This window comes from Oncorhynchus tshawytscha, linkage group LG13, assembly GCF_018296145.1.
Source record: "Oncorhynchus tshawytscha isolate Ot180627B linkage group LG13, Otsh_v2.0, whole genome shotgun sequence".
NCBI lineage: Eukaryota > Metazoa > Chordata > Actinopteri > Salmoniformes > Salmonidae > Oncorhynchus > Oncorhynchus tshawytscha.
This window is the reverse complement of record NC_056441.1, coordinates 47,687,111-47,706,343: the sequence shown is the minus strand read 5'-3', so window position 1 is coordinate 47,706,343 and position 19,233 is coordinate 47,687,111. Positions and strand designations below refer to the sequence as shown.

Below are 19,233 nucleotides of genomic sequence, written 5' to 3'. Positions count from 1 at the left end.
TCTAGTACATTTACGATATGATGAAAGGAGACATAGAAACAGGACATCCTCCCTGTCTACGTCCCATATGACAGCCAATTCCCTAACTGCATAGTGCACTACTTTTGACCAGAGCCCTATGGGCCCTGTTCAAATGTAGTGCACTATGTAGTGGTAATAGGGTGCCTTTTGGAACGGAGACCGTCTCTCTTTCTGCCTGGAGGCTTTTAAGTGTAGTCTTCTCCCTCTTGATATCCCTAATGGAAGACATCCCCCCCCCCGACTGTCTGTGAGGGGAGAGAGACATGGGGAAGGCAGAATGAGGGGAGTAGAGGAGGGCGGGGAGAAAGAGCAAGTAAGCAAAGTTGAGAGGTTGGAAATCCCGCTCATGGAACGATGCTTGTGGTCCAGCCTTCCATGTCCTTTCAAACAGTGGCGCTACAAAACGCTCAGCGCTCACAGGGGGAAAAACTGCCGCTCCTAACTGGATTCATTCTTCAAAATCACGATTTAACATGCATCTATTTTTATGACTCGCTGGACCTGCCACTTGGTTTTGAAGTATTGAAACAAATCCATGCATACAGGTGCAATCCACATACAGGTGCATCCTGTTTCCATTGATAATCCTTGATGTTTCGACAACTTGATTGGAGTCCACCTGTGGTAAATTGAATCGATTGGACATGATTTGGAAAGGCACACACCGCTCTATATAAGGTCCTACAGTTGACAGTGCATGTCAGAGCAAAAACCAAGCCATGAGGTCGAAGGAATTGTCTGTAGAGCTCCAAGACAGGATTGTGTCGAGGCACCGATCTGAGGAAGGGTACCAAAAAATGTCTCCACTAATTGAAAGTCCCCGAGAACACAGTGGCCTCCATCATTCTTCAATGGAAGGAGTTTGGGACCACCAAGACTCTTCCTAGAGCTGGCCGCCCGGCAAACTGAGCAATCGTGGAAGGGCCTTGGTCAGGGAAATGATCAAGAACTCAATGGTCACTCTGACAGAGTTCCTTTGTGGAGATGGGAGAACCTTCCAGAAGGTCAACCATCTGTGCAGCACTCCACCAATCAGGCTTTTATGGTAGAGTGGCCAGACAAAAGCCACTCCTCAGTAAAAGGCACATGACAGCCCACTTGGAGTTTGCCAAAAGGCATCTAAAGGACTCTCAGACCATGAGAAACAAGATTCTCTGGTTTGATGAAACCAAGATTGAACTCTTTGGCCTGAATGCCAATTGTCACATCTGGAGGAAACATGGCACCGTATTTTTCAGCTGCAGGGACCGGGAGACTAGTCAGGATCAAGGAAAAGATTAACGGAGCAAAGTACTGAAAGATCCTTGATGGACACCTGCTCCAGAGTGCTCAGGACCTCAGACTGGGGCGACGGTTCACCTTCCAACAAGACAATGACCCTACGCACACAGTCAAGACAACACAGGATTGGCTTCGGGACAAGTCTCTGAATGTCCTTGAGTGGCCCAGCCAGAGCCCGAACTTGAACCCAATCGAACATCTCTGGAGACCTGAAAATAGCTGTGCAGCGACACTCACCATCCAACTTGACAGAGCTTGAGAGGGTCTGCAGAAACTAATGGGAGAAACTCCCCAAATACAGGTGTGCCAAGCTTGTAGCGTCATACCCAAGAATCGAGGCTGTCAATCGCTGCCAAAGGTGCTTCAACAAAGAGATGTTTCAGTAAAGGGTCTGAATACTTACGTAAATGTGATGTTTCAGTTTGTTTTGTTTCAAAAAAATTGAAAAAACAATTTTTGCTTTGTCATTATGGGGTGTTGTGTGTAGATTGAGTCAATGTAATCCTTTTTAGAATACTGCTGTAACGTAACAAAGTGAACAGATCGAAATAGTTTCCAAATGCATTGTAAACACTCTAAATAGGTCAGGAGCCAGACATGGAGCCTAAGATGGAACAAACATGAATTATTTAGCCTATATTATTTATATTATTTCAAGGCTATATAGCCTACAAAGAAATACATTGAGAAGCATTTGCGAGTGCGACACAATAAGCTGGTACGTACATAAATTCTCAGCAATTAAACATTTCGTTATATTAAATCATTAAAGTCTATAAATTGCAAATATCGTGACTTACTTGTAATTAAATACAAATGAATTGAAAAATGACTTATTAGTGCCTTAGAAACACGAGTTTGGCCAGTCTGTGGCTTCAGGCTCATGTGATGTGGTGCCTGCAAAGTCGGAGAATACCCTTCCCACACTTGCAGAGCCACTGTGGATGCTAAACACCCTTTTGGCTAGTCTTAGGTTTTTAGGCAAAATAACCCAATCAAAACGGAAAGCTCCTTGAATCTGGGAATATACCAGGCCTACTGAACCAAAATCAATGATGGCCTATTATATAGATAATAGAACAAAAATTAACGAAACATTTAAGAGATAAGATTTTTGGTTGATGCATACTTTGCTACAATGACACACTTAGTATTCTAACCACCGCCTTACTTTTAGCATGTGCACGTAAGTAAGTACACCGTCATGCTTGCTATAGCAGCACACAAGTAGACTACAGCTGCATGCTGAGCCGGGCATGCCCTGAGCTTGTGAAGTGACAACTACTGGAGCGATATTAGAGGACGAGAAGGCTGACGCCCCAGACTTTGGGAATCTCACTCCGCGCTGCTATGGGGGGTGATTCATGCCAGAATTAAGCCTCATGAAGCTCCTGATACCTCTCACCAAGTCACCGAGCGTCTTCCTAGCGCTATAAAATAACGCCATGAATTACTGTCAGTGGAGACAAGTTTGTGTCTAAGGAGTCAAACTGCCGACGCGTTCACGTCACGTGTAAGTTATTATGAATGATCTTACCATGAACGCCTTAAAAACGTCTACATGTGTTACGTGTTAGTTTAAGTGTGTTTAGTTCATCAATTTCAGTTGTCGATTTAGCTAAAATAGGCCTATCACCTCGATTCAAAAATTATTAGGCTAGTTGATATCGCAGCCACCATTATTGTGTAGATAAGCCTATTTCTCACATCAATACAAACACAAGGGATTCTTGGTAGCCTAGTGGTTAGTGTTGGGCCAGTAACCAAAAGGTTGCTAGATTGAATCCCAAAGCTGACAAACTTTTTTTGTCGTTTTGCCCGAGCAAGGCTGTCAACCCATTGTTCCCTGGGCGACGAATATGTGGATTTCAATTGAGGCCCCCGCACCGCTCTGATTGAGGGGTTGGGATGAATGCATTCAGTTGTACAACTGACTAGGTATCCCACTTTCCTTTTCTTTGCTGTGGGTAGTCTAGGTCTCTAGTGGCGCATTCAAAACAACTCGGAAGTTGGCAATCTCTGACTTCCGACTTCAATGCGTTCAAGACAACTGGGAACTCTGGGTAAAATTAGCTCAGACTGGGATTTTGTTTTGAACAGTCATCCAACTCGGAATCTCTGGCATCTTTCTCTGGCCTGAAAATCACTGATGTCAGGATTTTACCTTGTGTCCCCCCCCACTTTACTGGATTAACAGACACATTTACTGTACTGTCACCATGCAATCCTTTGTCTATACATTTCTGTGGAAAGCAGGGTTCAAATTGAGGGGTTTATGTGAGGATATAGGCCTTGTTATAGAGACGTGCAAAAGAATGTGCTACCACTTGTTTGCTTAGCCATAGGGAAAGCAAGTCCAGATTTTATAAAGCGATTTAGGCTACAACAATGATAAACTCCAGATTATTTCCACAGTCTACTAGCCTATCGAAGGTCTTGCGCAGCCTTAACATCCCAGGAAAATGTGGTTGGTTTATTAAATGCTCTGCAATGTAGAGCTATACCTAATGCAAAATAACAAAAAGTTAGAATTGGTATGGATCTATGCATGGACCAAACAGTTTAACAGATAAAAACATTTATTATTCAGGAGAATCCCATTGAATCAGGCTATTCATTTCAGTGCAGTTGCTTTCTTACGCATATCTTTAGACTAAACGGAACCAAAAACACCCCAGCCTGTTTTGATCACAGATCATGATGAAGCCTGAACATTTAAGCTGTTTTTCATTGATTTAGCCCACAGTTTCCTACACATGAAGACCTATATTTAATCTGGAGTTGACAAACAAAAGCCTGACTAGGGTCCCGACTTTCCCCCACATCATATTACCAATTCGGCCAAATGTATTCCTATTAATTTGTATAGGCTTACCATTGTGATTAATGTTATTTACCATCTTCTGCTTTTTATGAATAAACAGGCATCAAAATAAACATAATATAATTTCAATGCCCCCCCCCCACGCACACAGTTATTTACCTTACAGATCACAAAGTTAACTGATTTCCACTCATTCATATGCAAATACATTTGATTCATACACTTGCTTGTCTGGCTGGCATGTTTTCATTTTAAATAGGCATTCCCTTACCTACACTGAAATAATTGTAGTCCTCAATTATGATTTAAAAAAATCATAGCACATTAGTACACCCTTGTGGTTGAATATATATCTATTGTAAGTCTTATAATACAATTAATAATGTTGAACTAACAAATACCATCAAGGGATACGTTACAATTTACAATAACAAACACCTTGTGAAAACCAATCTAGCAATATTTTTGATTTAAATACACAACCATTGATATTTTTTGGGTACGTGTGTGTTAATTTACTTTCTGATTTCTTTTGTACACTCACATGGCAATCAGACTGAAATACAGAATTATGGTGTGTGGAATAGAGAGGAGGTGAGTCTTGTGTGGATAGGAGGTTCTGCATCTGCGTCCTCACTTGTTTTTCAACATGTTGTGGACTCAAGAGGGAAACTGCAAAGTCCAGGCGCTGCTGACCTCTTTGTTCTGAGTGTTTGCAGTGCTAGTGTTTTTAGCAAATCGGTGCAGCCCACATTATGTGCCCAGTATGATAGTTGTCTTGCTCTTTCTTAGCGGATAATGACAACTTGACAATAACAGTAGCTGATGTAATGAAAAGTTGGAGGGTGGTTGGTAATGGATCCATGTCTGGGTGTTAGGCAGAATCCCTAGGTCCTGGAGAACAGGAGTAGAGTAAAGGAACAGGGTAGGAGACAGACTTAAACAAGCAAACACACAGGTTAAATTATTCAGGTATGTAAAAAGAAATACAGTTTTTGAATTATTTCATTTAGATGTTTGATTAGACAGGCAATAATGTTAAAGGATACCTGTCTAATTGTTGATGTCAGTGGGGTTGGTAAGGGATGGTCCCTGGGAAAGATGGAGAGATGAGTTGTGAGAAACTCTAGTGTGGTGTCATGACGACTGGAGTCATACACCTTAACAGTACCTACCTGGAAGTGGCGGTTACTTAACGTGACCCAGTGGTTAGCCTTAAGATTGACTATTTGGATTGACCCCTGGGCCAGTGTTGGTACTGCTGACAGCATGGCGATGCCACCCACCACAAGGCAGCAAATGCAAATAGTTATCATCTGAGATTTTTATATTCACCTTAATGGATGTTGACCCCGGCTAGGAGCGAAAGAGCACCAAGCTTTCCTGGGTCTCGCCTTCCTTTCGTCCTTCTTCCAAGCCAAGTAATTCGCCCAGATGTCGAAGCACTTGGTCCCCTTGATTCTTCTCAGGTGGCTCTCCTTTTTCTCATGTGCCCAGTCCATGTTCAGTCTCACCTTGACTGATAATAGAAATAAATGCAATTATATTTCATATTGTTACAAATACATCTCTTATATATCTCTTGGAAGGCCAGAAAATACATTTACAGCGGACAATAATTTTTACCTGGTCAAAAACCTCCACATCCTTCTCAGTCCGTGCCTGAAGGTGGTCTTCGAAGGCGTTCTGATCTGGTTTCACAACTTCCACCACAAAGTATGTTATACAAAAACAGCAAATGAAAAACTCTAAGTCAATCCCCAAAAATGTATACACAATAATGTTATATACACAGTTGCATTGTTCACATCAGTTCACTGCTGTGGCTCCCCTCCATATAGCAGGCGATAGAGTGAATACTCTGGAGGCCTGGACACTGCTGTGTTGTCTGCAAAGATAATTACCATCAGATTGTCATTCCACCATTCCCGGTACCCGTCAAGGGACTTTGCCCATGGTAGTCCCGTTGGTCCGTTCATCCAAACGAGGACTGTACTATCAGTGTCAATTTCGGAGAGAAAAAACTCCTATAAAACGCCTATGCAAAACAATGCTACAACCATTACATTAATACATTAAGCTGACATGGACTAAAACCAACTAGGCTAAAGGTAACTACTATAGCTCTTAGCCAAGCTAAATTTGGTTAGCATCAAGCTAGCGAACTGTTAAAAAATTTTTTTAATACATTTTATCGTGACATCGCATATTTACATATATTACCTAAAGTAAACTGAGTCTTTGTTCATAGAAAATAAAACAAATTGCATCTAAAACGTTGAGAAAACATTTACAGAAAGTTTGGACGCCATGTTGATCCTTTCTTGTTCATGTAAACCATTAGCAATCTAGCCTAACTCCATTAGCTTACTTACAATGGGGGAAAATACCAACCAGTTTTTCAGTCAGTTAAAACTGCCTTCAAACATCATCAAACTCACAGACTATGTAATTAACCATGTTACCTCAATATTTTGAGTCATATTGCATTTTCGCACATTACATACCTAAATTAATAGGGTAAAATGATAAGATGGAGAAACATTAGTTTTCAGAACTAGTCATTCTCCATAATGAAGAAGAAATGTTAAATATCTCTCTAACTCACTTCATTGGCGTCACAGCTCCCCTAGCAGCAGTAATTATATACATACATTAAATGCAAATACCTGGGAGGCAAAATAAACCAAATAAAACTTCAAAATATCACCATACATGTGTGTCACAAACACATGGCATATGATTGAGTACCACCTTGACATCTCTGATCTTCTTGCCTCAGTAAATTAATGCTAGAACATTAGTAGCCAGGATTAGGTATTTCGAATCTAATCAAACTTTATTTGTCACATGCGCCGAATACAAGTGTAGACCTTACCGTGAAATGCCTACTTGCAAGCCCTTAACCAACAGTGCAGTTTTTTTTTTACACGGTACCGTGATAGCTGCGCCACTCGGGAGTCCCAAGCATGTATTTTTTGTTGGTCCTGTCAGTGTTGAGTGATCACACGTGCCTCAGCACACACAGGCTACTTTGCCTGCTTGCAAATGTGTGCTAAAAGTGGGGATATTTAATAGTATTTCTGATTATCTTAACTCGCCACCACCAATTAACTTTATTTTTCACAGATATCCACAGAACCACGACTGCAATATAGGCCTACACTCAGATAAAAAGGTACTATCTACAAACTAATTGGATTATTCTGCTGTCCCCATAGGAGAACCCTTTTTGGTTCCAAGGAGAACCCCTTCTGTGTCTAGGTAGAACCATTTTGGGCTCCATTCCACAGAGGGTTCTACCTCGAACCAAAAAGTTCTCTCCTTTGATGACAGCCAAAGAACCCTTTTGGAACCCGTAACCTTTCTCAGAGTGTACCGAACAAGTTGAGCCTGTTAAGTTTACACCATTTGATTCTGTACTCTTCCTGGTATTCAAGATAACATGCAACATAGCACCACCACCTTTGGGAGGTTTCCGTCAACCTCTGCGACTTAAATCGCAGTGTTCCAAGAACCTCCACCAGGGGTGACTGTAGTATCCTCAAACGGACAAAAAGGAGACACGAGGCACCCCCACACTCATTTTAGATCCCAAGGGGTCTTTATTTTCATACCGTATGCTTTCACTCTCATCACTATCTCCTTTGCCATCTTCTCAAGTCTTTACTTGGAACTCCATCCATCCACACACAGTATAGCATCTCGCTTACATTTCTCACATTTTAGGCATCCAGCTGAGGCCTTGGATGGATCATGTTACACTGAGATGGGAACAGGGGTATATGTACAATCATTTTTAGTAGTTGAACAGGAGAAGAGGATGTGGTTACTTGTGGGTTGAGCACCTGCAGTGAAGCCGATTTTGTCTTTCTCGTCACTAAAAGAGATTTAGAGATATAGAAATTAGTTTAACATTGCCATGGTTCAACAGATGAAAAGCCGTCATTAACATACTACCAGAGATAGCAATATATTCAGTATTCACTGAATGAAGTAGCCTACCCATCCCCACTTACAATTGTCTTCATCAAGTAAATAAATTATACTATAGCACACTCAATTACATTATTATTGTAGGCTATAGACTACTCCTGTATCTACCTTGTACAAAACGTAATCAATTAATGAAATAGAGTACCCATCCACATTTACAATATAATTGATCAGTTAGATAAATAATACTAGCACATACATTTATATTGTTGTAGAATAGGCTACTGCTGTATCCACACTATATTAGGATACTGTTGTGATATTGTCAGGCATGATTTTAGGTATTCGATCGAAGTTGTTCCTCGTTTCCCTTCAGTGAAAAATAGTTTCATTTACAATTGAATTAATCCATTAAATAAATAATACTAGCACATCAAATTACGTTATTGTACACTAGCCTACCCCCACTATCGACACAGTAAATAACATTGCCTACGTGCTTTCGACAATACGTTATCAACAAACATTTGCCTAAATACAGTAGGCCTAAATATTTCCTAACGATATCACAACTTAAGTATAGCCTACTTACTCCTCAACTGGATCAAGTACATCTTGGTAATTATTTTCATAGTCTCGAATGAAACTATTTGGGGACGACACTCGAAAATCCCTTCTGCTGCTTAAAAAAAAAACAACAACAAATGAATGGCTGTGTTGCCGCCGAGCTCTCAAATACCGTGCCAGTCGCTCACTCTATGAACGGTCACTGCAATCCGGATTCCTTGGAACGTCCTTACCCTAAACTAACACTAAATTTAACCATTTTAACATTTAGACTTGATAGAGGTATGGACATCCCAATGATTCCGAATAGCTCAGACCCTCTAGGAAAGTCTATGAACTGCTCTATTCGACTGAAGGGACATCCCAAGGGTCCCGAATAGCACCTATGAACTCCTCTGAAAGCCGTGGACACAAAACTGATGTGGAACTGGTAACAACACAGTCTATGATTGGCTAACAACAGCTAGATCTGTATACAGCGAGATAACATATCATAACATGCCATTAGGTGTTGAGGGAGAGACCGATTATATACACATTGGGCATCATCTTTTCTAGGCCATTAGCGATAACAGGAAATACACATGCCGTAGGCTACACTATAGTTCAAGTTGGCTACCACGGAATGTCTACTTGCACGGGAAAAATTGTACGTTTCAACATTTATGGTTGAGATTTAATTCATATAAATATAAACTATGCACATTATGACTTTCATTAACACGTGATACAGGCTTCACGCAGACATTAGTAAGGCGTTGGTATCATGTCAGGTGGTACGGTGGCCTAGGCTTATATATGTCCCTTATCACCCCGCATACACTACAGTCAAATTGGGCACACTCAGCTCCTCGTTCCGGTCCAGCTCCGCTCAGCTCACATACTCTGGTGGGGAGTAGACTAGAACAGTCGGGAGGCTTATTTCCAGTGGTGGTGGGGGGGCACATAAGGCTGGGCGATATATCTCATTTTCGATTAATTCCAATGTATGGTGCGATATTCTAAATGCCTGTATCGCAAGAATCAGGGTTTTGTTATTTTTCGTTTTTATGAGCGTTTATGTCCGCTTGTTCTTGTGTTGTATTTTTGCCCGTCTTTCGCTCCTCATGTGCTGGATGCACCTCCTCATTTACACCAGAGATCTGTATATAATGAAGAGATGCACTTCTCCACCCTAACAATGAGAGTCAATGTCCCAAAAGCAGGAAGGCTGGCAACAAGTTTCGGTCCAAATCCAAAATAAGACCATAGAAACGCATTGGGCTAATTTTGGACAGATTTGAGCTTCGCCTCTTCCTCTATGATTTGCACACACCAAGCCTATCCCCCAGCCTGTCACGCCAACAAAGTTGAGAGGTGTCACGCCCTGACCTTAAAGCTTTTTATGTCTCTATTTTGGTTTGGTCAGGGTGTGATTTGGGTGGGCATTCTATGTTCCTTTTTCTATGTTATTGTATTTCTTTGTTTTGGCCGGGTATGGTTCTCAATCAGGGACAGCTGTCTATCGTTAGGTAACTTTTTCCCACAGGTTTTTTGTGGGTAGTTTAATTTCTGTTTAGTGTTTTGCACCTTTCAGGACTGTTTCGGTTATCCCCTTTGTTATTTTGCTATAGTGTTCAGTTTTAATAAAGAAAGCATGGACACTTACCACGCTGAGCTTTGGTCCGATGATTCCTCTTCTTCAGACGACGAATACCGTTACAAGAGGACACATCTTCCTCTATGACAAGCGGTTTGAACTCGCTATTTGCGTTTGAGCTTTGGGCCCACCGAATAGACACAAAACACATTGAAACATTATTTTACTGTAATTGAGGATAAGTTATTTTCTAGCAATACCCTTTTTATGTCTCAACTACTCAAATTGCGCGCAGAGCAGACACTACTAAAACGAGTTTCAATGAACATTGATTCTGGAAAATGAATGCTCAGTTTGTTGCACAGCATTGGTGTACCATGTACCGCTAGCAGCATTTTAGCCAAAAACTGTTATACTAGCTAGTCTGTTTTATAAATGGGTTTTATAAATGTAGAGAAAGCATAAAACACAATTATATAAGTAATTGGCAACTCGTTCTCATTCTTATGAAAAAAGTTAGGACACTTGATATCAACATCTGAACACACTGAATTTTCAAACAGTTGGAGACAGACAGAAGAGTGTGTTCATAACAATTCAACTGTTCAACCTACTTAGCTAGCAAATAGGTCTAAATTGGCTAAACTTGAAATATACAAATAGGCTGGCTAATCACTAGCACATGGGCTTGAGAGATTGTTGATGAGACCTGTGTTAATTTAGCCTAATGCCTGCTACAAGAAGCACTTGCTGGAAAAAGTACTCAAGTCATACTTGAGTATAAAAATGACTAAAGTAAAAGTGAAAATCTGCCAGTAAAATATTACTTGAGCAAAAGTTGAATAATTTTTTTAATATATACTTCTATATACTTAAGTATCAAAAGTAAAAGTATTAATACTTTCAAATCCTTATATTATGCAAACCAGACAGCATAATTTATAGTTTTTTTGTGTATTTATGGATAGCCAGGGGCACACTCTGACATTAATTTACAAACAAAGCATTTGTGTTTAGTTAGTCTGCCAGATCAGAGGCAGCAGAGGTGACCAGGGATGTTCTCTTGATAAGTATGTGAATTTGACCATTTTCCTGTCAAAATGTGCCCAAGTACTTTTGGGTGTCAGGGGAAATGTATGGAGTAAAAATAAATATATTTTCTTTAGGAATGTAGTGAAGTAAAAGTTGTCAAAAACATAAATAGTAAAGTACAGATACCCCCAAAAAATACTTAAGTAGTACTTTAAAGTATTTTTATCAAATTTATTTACATAGCCCTTCTTACATCAGCTGATATCTCAACGTGCTGTACAGAAACCCAGCCTAAAACCCCAAACAGCAAGCAATGCAGGTGTTGAAGCACGTTGGCTAGGAAAAACTCCCTAGAAAGGCCAAAACCTAGGAAGAAACCTAGAGAGGAACCAGGCTATGAGGGGTGGCCAGTCCTCTTCTGGCTGTGCCGGTTGGAGATTATAACAGAACATGGCCAAGATGTTCATAAATGACCAGCATGGTCAAATAATAGGTCTGGGACAGGTAGCACGTCCGGTGAACAGGTCAGGATTCCATAGCCGCAGGCAGAACAGTTGAAACTGGAGCAGCAGCATGGCCAGGTGGCCTGGGGACAGCAAGGAGTCATCATGCCAGGTAGTCCTGAGGCATAGTCCTAGGGCTCAGGTCCTCCGAGAGAGCGAAAGAAAGAGAGAATTAGAGAGAGCATGCTTAAATTCACACAGGACACCGGATAAGACAGGAGAAGTACTCCAGATATAACAAACTGACCCTAGACCCCTGACACATAAACTACTGCATCATAAATACTGGAGGCTGAGACAGGAGGGGTCAGGAGACACTGTGGACCCATCCGACGATACCCCCGGACAGGGCCAAACAGGAAGGATATAATCACACCCATTTTTCCAAAGCACAGCCCTCACAGCCCTCAACCACCAACTTACCATCCTGAGACAAGGCCAAGATCTCCGCCACGGCACAACCCAAGGGGGGGTGCCAACCCAGACAGGAAGATCACATCAGTGACTCAACTCACTCAAGTGATGCACCCCTCCTAGGGATGGCATGAAAGAGCATTAGTAAGCTAGTGACTCAGCCCCTGTAATAGGGTTAGAGGCAGAGAATCCCAGTGGAAAGAGGGGAACCGGCCAGGCAGAGACAGCAATGGCGGTTCATTGCTCCAGGGCCTTTCCGTTCACCTTCACACTCCTGGGCCAGACTACACTCAATCATATGACCCACTGAAGAGATGAGTCTTCAGTAAAGACTTAAAGGTTGAGACCGAGTTTGCGTCTCTCACATGGGTAGGCAGACCATTCCATAAAAAATGGAGCTCTATAGGAGAAAGCCCTGCCTCCAGCTGTTTGCTTAGAAATTCTAGGGACAATTAGGAGGCCTGCGTCTTGTGACCGTAGCGTCGTGTAGGTATGTACGGCAGGACCAAATCAGAGATATAGGTAGGAGCAAGCCCATGTAATGCTTTGTAGGTTAGCAGTAAAACCTTGAAATCAGCCCTTGCCTTGACAGGAAGCCAGTGTAGGGAGGCTAGCACTGGAGTAATATGATCAAATCCTTTGACTCTAGTCAGGATTCTAGCAGCCGTATTTAGCACGAACTGAAGTTTATTTAGTGCTTTATCCGGGTAGCCGGAAAGTATAGCATTGCAGTAGTCTAACCTAGAAGTAACAAAAGCATGGATACATTTTTCTGAAACTGAAGTTTTATTTAGTGCTTTATCCGGGTAGCAGTAGTCTAATCTAGAAGTGACAAAAGCATGGATTAATTCTTCTGCATAATTTTTGGACAAAGTTTCTGATTTTTACAATGTTACGAAGATGTAAAAAATCTGTCCTTGAAATATTCATCAAAAGAGAGATCAGGGTCCAGAGCAACGCCGAGGTCCTTCAGTTTTATTTGAGATTACTGTACAACCATCAAGATTAATTGTCAGATCCAACAGAAGATCTTTGTTTCTTTGGACTTAGAACTAGCATCTCTGTTTTGTCCAAGTTTAAAAGTAAAAGATTTGCCAGCATCCACTTCCTTATGTCTGAAACACAGGCTTCCACGGAGAGCAATTTTGGGGCTTGACGATGTTTAATCGAAATGTACAGCTGTGTATCGTCCGCATAGCAGTGAAAGTTAACATTATTTTTCCGAATTACATCATCAAGAGGTAAAATATATAGTGAAAACAATAGTGGTCCTAAAACGGAACCTTGAGGAACACCGAAATTTACAGTTGATTTGTCAGAAGACAAACCATCCACAGAAACAAACTGATATCCTTCCAACAGTTAAGATCTAAACCAGGCCAGAACTTGTCCGTGTAGACCTATTTGGATTTCCAATCTCTCCAAAATAATGTGGTGATCGATGGTATAAAATGCAGCACTAAGGTCTAGGAGCATGAGGACAGATGAGTCTTGGTCTGACGCCATTAAAAGGTAATTTACCACCATCACGAGTACAGTCTCAGTGCTATGATGGGGTCTAAAACCAGACTGAAGAATTTCATTGTTTGTTTTCAGGAAGGCAGCGAGTTGCTGCGCAACTGCTTTTTCAAAAATGTTTGAGAGGAGTGGGAGATTCGATATAGGCTGATTTTAGTTTTTTATATTTTCTGGGTCAAGGTTTGGCATTTTCAAGAGAGGCTTTATTACTGCCACTTTTAGTGAATTTGGTACACATCCTGTGAATATGGAGCTGTTTATTATATTCAACATAGGAGGGCCAAGCACAGGAAACAGCTCATTCAGTAGTTTAGTTGGAATAGGGTCCAGTATGCAGCTTGAAGGTTTAGAGGCTAAGACTATTTTCATCAATGTGTCAAGAGATAGAGTATTAAACAACTTGAGTGTCTCCCTTAGTCCTAGGTCTTGGCAGTGTTGTGCAAACTCAGGACAACTGAGCTTTGGAGAAATACGCAGATTTAAAGATAAGACCATAAGAAGCATTTTAGATCTGCATTTACAAAACGCAGCAAGAGATTTCTTATGCGTTTTATCTTTTGTCCTGTAGAATTCTGCGTTAACACGGCCCCTAAGTTTTACTTGCTAGTTATCTAAGTAAGTCGCTGATTTAATAAGGTGACGGGGCATCATATTGTGTTAGCTGTCTGCTGTGTTTGAGAAGTCAAAGCCCTTTGGATGAGCTATCTGTACAGCTGCTATCTTGATTTCCTTCTGTTTTCTTTCCCTCTCCATTCTCGGCCCATATTCTCCTCCCCCATCTTCTCAGAGCACAGCAGGCAGGCCCATTGCCCTATCCACTCTAGACTCCACACAGACACAGCGTGTTAACATGCTGCTCCAGAGCCAGTATTGTTCTTCCTTCAAACAAGCATGCTTCAAAATGTTAATTTGCATAATGTCTTTCATTTACATTCGCTTGTAAAGGTCCAAACTCACCAAAAAGGACATTCGGTAGCTCCTGCCTATCTATATATGTATAACTTTATGAGCTGGATTGCCGGTTTTTGCAATTCATTTATTTTTATTTGCCCTCGTTAGCATATTTGGCTAGCAGCCTCAATGGAAACTCGCTATTAGTTTTTCTCGTTACTGTTTAGGATGAAGAGGACAATCTCCAAAATGTATATTCGACCTTACAGAGACTGAAGGACTAGACTGCGAGTTCATCATTTGAGTACATTGGACACGTCATTGACGCTACGGGCGTCCATAAGGCTCCATCCACGGTCAATGCTATCTTGGACAGCCCAGCTCCTCAGAATGTGAGCGAACTACGTTCTTTCCTGAGTTACTAACTATGGATGCTTTGTCCCAAGCTTAGCAACGAAGCTGAAGCCACTGCATCAGTTGCTTTGTTAGGACAAAACATGGAAATTGACAGATCAATGCGAGGAAGCATTTGTGAAAACCAAGGAAACAATTCTGAAATCTGAGGCATGGACACACTTTGACCAATCATTGCCCATCCAACTAGCTTGTGATGCTAGACTGTATGGTGTGGGAGCAGTCATGTCCCATATCATATCATAGCTTCAGGTGAAGGGAAGCTGATTGTTTTTGCATCGTGAACATTGAAATGAACTACGCACCGATAAAACAAGAATCCCTAGGCATAGTTTCTGGAGTGCGTAACTTTCACCAGTATCTGTACGGGAGTTCACCCTTTTTACAGATTATCATCCACTGACAAGCATCTTTGGACCACATACTTGGATTCCATCACTTGCTGCAAGCAGAGTGCAAAGGTGGGCTTTGTTGTCAGCACACACCTACGACATCAAGTAACGCAAATCAGAACTGCACTGCAACGCAGATGGACTCTCAGGTTAGCACTACAAGTGGTCAAACCAGAGTCACGCCAAGTGGACATCTTCTTCTTCAGACAAGTGGAAAATGCACTAGTCAATTCAACACAAGTGCAGGGAAACACCACAAACGACCCGGTGTTAGCTGAAGTCATGGACATCAACATCCAAGATGTTGATGTCCATGAGGAGGAGATGTCCATCCACAGGAGATGCTCCAGAACTGAAACCTTTCCAGGAGAACTGAGCTGTCAGTATAGTCCGGTTGTCTGCTGTGGGGAGGATAGTTATCATTCCACCTTTGCTGAGGAAACCAGTGTTGCAACAGCTACGCTCAGGTCATTGTGGAATGATAACCTACTTCTGGTGGCCTGGATTGGATGGAAGCATTGCGATGAAAGCGAAAACACATTCCTCATGTCAGAAGGTTCGCAAAGTACAACTTTCACCTCTTCATCCGTGGGATTGACCGGAAGAGGCGTGGCAACTCAAACACATCTACTTCACAGTTCCATTCAAAGACTGAATGTTTTTCATGGTAGTGGATGCTCAAAGTAAGTGGCCAGAGCTTGTCATCTTGAGGTCTACTACTGCAGGGAAGACCATTGAGATGCTTGGAGGTGTTTAGTTGGTTCGGATCGCCACTCCAACTCGTTAGCAACAACAGATCGCAGCTACTTTCCCAAGAATTGGCTACAAGCCTACAGGTGAATGGCGTACAGCACATCAGGTCTGCACCATAGCATCCATCTGCCAACGGGCTGGCGGAGAGGATCATAGAGACCATGAAACATTAAAAGTGTCTCAGGATCAAGGGACACTGCACCAATGCTTGAACAGCTTCCTAAGTATCCTACAGGAATACACCTCACGCAACCACTAAGGCTTCGCCTGCATCGCAACTACTCCTGAAGAGATGGCTACACACAAGCTTTGACATACACAAACCTAAGAACGCAAATGAGACAGTAAACTGTAGTATTGTACTATAGAATGCTACGGTACTTACTATATAATTCTGTAATAAACTGTAGTATACTGTAGAATACTATACTCCACACTACTATTCCTCGATCATAGTAGTTCTTAGTATTGCATTTTGTAGTATACTGTAGAATACTATAGTAAATACAGAAGTATTATCCACAAAAAACATTGTAGTAAATACTACAGAAATGTCTGCAAAAACACTAGATTGTTTTAGCTATAGTAAATACTACAGCATTTAATTTGCCATCCCCTGCCCATTCCCCTCCCAATTTGTGCCACCCATAAGTGAGAAACCTACATGCCCAGTATAGACCATATATTGTGTTCCCTACAGGTTATAGAATAGAGCAGAAGCTCTGAACTACATTCAGAACCCAGTCCTTGCCTACCTGTTATGGAAAATGTGCTATTTTAGTATTTCTCCAGTATGTTTCCTCAACGACAAAGCCCACCACTTCGATATCAAAGATAATTAAACGAAAACACTTTAGTAAATACTACAGTAATGTCCCTAAAAACTACAGTATACTATAGTCTGCAAAAACACTACAGTAAAACCTACAGTATACGACAGTCCACAAAACCAATGCAGTAATTACTATAGTAACGGACCAAAGGATGAGGTTGTATATAAAGGTTGTATGTCCACTTCAGTCCCCACAAGACTACAGTGAATACTGTATGTAAAGTCTGCAAAAACACTACAGTGAATACTATAGTACTTAGGTACCGTACCTACCTTAGTTGTATGCGCAAAGCGTCATGGGTGTTGAATGTTGAACTGATCAGTGGTGGATAAAGTACTCCATTGTAACACTTGAGTAAAAGTAAAGATAACAGAATAGAAAATGACTCAATTAAAGTGAAAGTCACCGAGTACGACTTCAGTATTTTTACCTAGTTACTCTACACCACTGGAACTGATCCCCGTCTCCCGTCCCATCATTATTGAATTGTTATAAAGACGTGGTTATGAAGCCCACGAGACATGTTAATCACATACATTGCCAAAGCAAACACAAAGAAACATATCAAATCTCTCTCTCCCTCACAGGAAGCTGTACAAGGTGGAGAAGTTGCCCTCCCACTCCTTTGAGATTGATCATGAAGACGTGGACAAGGATGAGGTCAGGCCTGTTTTCATGGATCCTATTCCCTTTCAATTCACTACTTTTGAACAGGGCCCATATGGCTCTGGTCAATAGTATTGCACTGTATAGGGAATAGGGTGTCATTTGGGACGTAGCCTGAGTATGATGAATAGTCAGAGGCCATTGATTAGTCCTACTGTTAAACTGTCATAATGCACGTCTGCTCTCATATTTCTACTCAGTTGTTTTTGGTTTAGGGACATTGCGTAAAAGCTTTATTCAATTGAGTTCAACTGAACCAGAATCAATGACTCTCCAAAAACAATATCCTCTATGGCTCCTCAAGCTTCGGCTCAGTTACAGCAGGTGTATGTTCATGACAAATTAGGCATCATAGAATGAAATGGAACAAAGTATCTTATTGCATGTCAATGGCAGACATATTTAGACCTTGGTTATTGAGACATAGTTGGTCCCAAATGACACCCTTTGTAGTGCACTACTTTTGACCAGAGCCCTATAAAGTTAGATTGCCTAAAAGTAGTGCATTTCATAGAGAATAGTTTGTCACGTGGGATGTACCCATCAAGCCTGATTTGAAGATGTCTGTTTTGGTTTTTGCAGGACACAACGTCTTTGTCCTCGTCTAAAGGAGGGTGTGGAGGAGGAGGGATCGGTGTGTTCCGATCAGGATGGCTCTATAAAGGGAACTTCAACAGCACTGTCAACAACAGCATCACTGTTCGGGTGAGGAAGTGTGGCACAGACTCCCCAACAATACCCCCCTCTCTCGATTAACTTTTTTCAAATGGCTTTATTGGCATGGGAAACACACTATATATTGAAAGTATGTACCCCTTCAAATTAGTGCATTTGTCTATTTCATCCACACCTGTTGCTGACAGGTGTATACAATCGAGCACACAGCCATGCAATCTCCATAGACAAACATTGGCAGTAGAAAGGCCTTACTGAAGAGCTCAGGGACTTTCAACATGGCACCATCATAGGATGGTGTAAAGCTCGCTGCCATTGGACTCTGGACCAGTAGAAATGCGTTCTCTGGAGTGACAAATCACGTGTCACCATCAAAGTCCGACGTGCGAATCTGGGTTTGGTGGATGCCAGGAAAACGCTACCTGCCCCAATGCATAGTGCCAACTGTAAAGTTTATTGGCGGTGGAATAATGATCTGGGGATGTTTTTCATGGTTTGGGCTAGGCCCTTAATTCCAGTTTTGGGAAATCTTAACGTTACAGCATACAGTGACATTCTAGACGATTCTGTGCTTCCAACTTTGGGGCAACAGTTTGGGGAAGGCCTTTTCCTGTCTCAGCATGACAATGCCCCTGTGCACAAAGCGAGGTCCATACAGAAATGGTTTGTTGAGACCGGTGTGGAAGAACATGACTGGCCTGCACAGAGCCCTGACCTCAACCCCATCGAACTCCTTTGGGATGAATTGGAATGCTGACTGCGAGCAATATCAGTGCCCGACCTCACTAATGCTCTTGTGGTTAAATGGAAGCAAGTCACCGCAGCAATGTTCCAACATCTAGTGGAAAGCCTTCCCAGAAGAGTGGAGGCTCTTTTAGCAGACCAACTCCATGTTAATGCCCATGATTTTGGAATGAGATGTTCGACGAGCAGG

At 41.7% G+C, this 19,233-nt stretch overlaps 1 protein-coding gene and 1 long non-coding RNA gene across 12 annotated transcripts in view; one reads left to right on the top strand and one right to left on the bottom strand.

Moving 5' to 3' along the window:
- The window catches only part of LOC112266050 (dedicator of cytokinesis protein 10-like), a 155,312-nt gene that overhangs the window by 71,595 nt on the left and 64,484 nt on the right, over positions 1-19,233 (top strand). For all 10 annotated transcript variants that reach the window (XM_042295808.1, XM_042295807.1, XM_042295805.1 and 7 more), the window contains exons 5-6: positions 17,546-17,618; positions 18,207-18,329. In XM_042295808.1, the coding sequence (XP_042151742.1) occupies positions 17,546-17,618; positions 18,207-18,329 (196 nt within the window). The remainder of the gene's footprint in view (positions 1-17,545; positions 17,619-18,206; positions 18,330-19,233) is intronic.
- On the bottom strand, positions 3,561-7,526 carry LOC112265048. Of its 2 annotated transcripts, XR_006078641.1 has the most exons (5): positions 6,031-7,526; positions 5,753-5,829; positions 5,462-5,645; positions 5,176-5,218; positions 3,561-5,020 (listed from the first exon to the last, which is right to left on the bottom strand). It is a non-coding gene; the product is annotated as an uncharacterized LOC112265048 (long non-coding RNA). The 2 variants fall into 2 exon arrangements; XR_002955719.2 differs by having other exon boundaries at positions 5,753-7,516.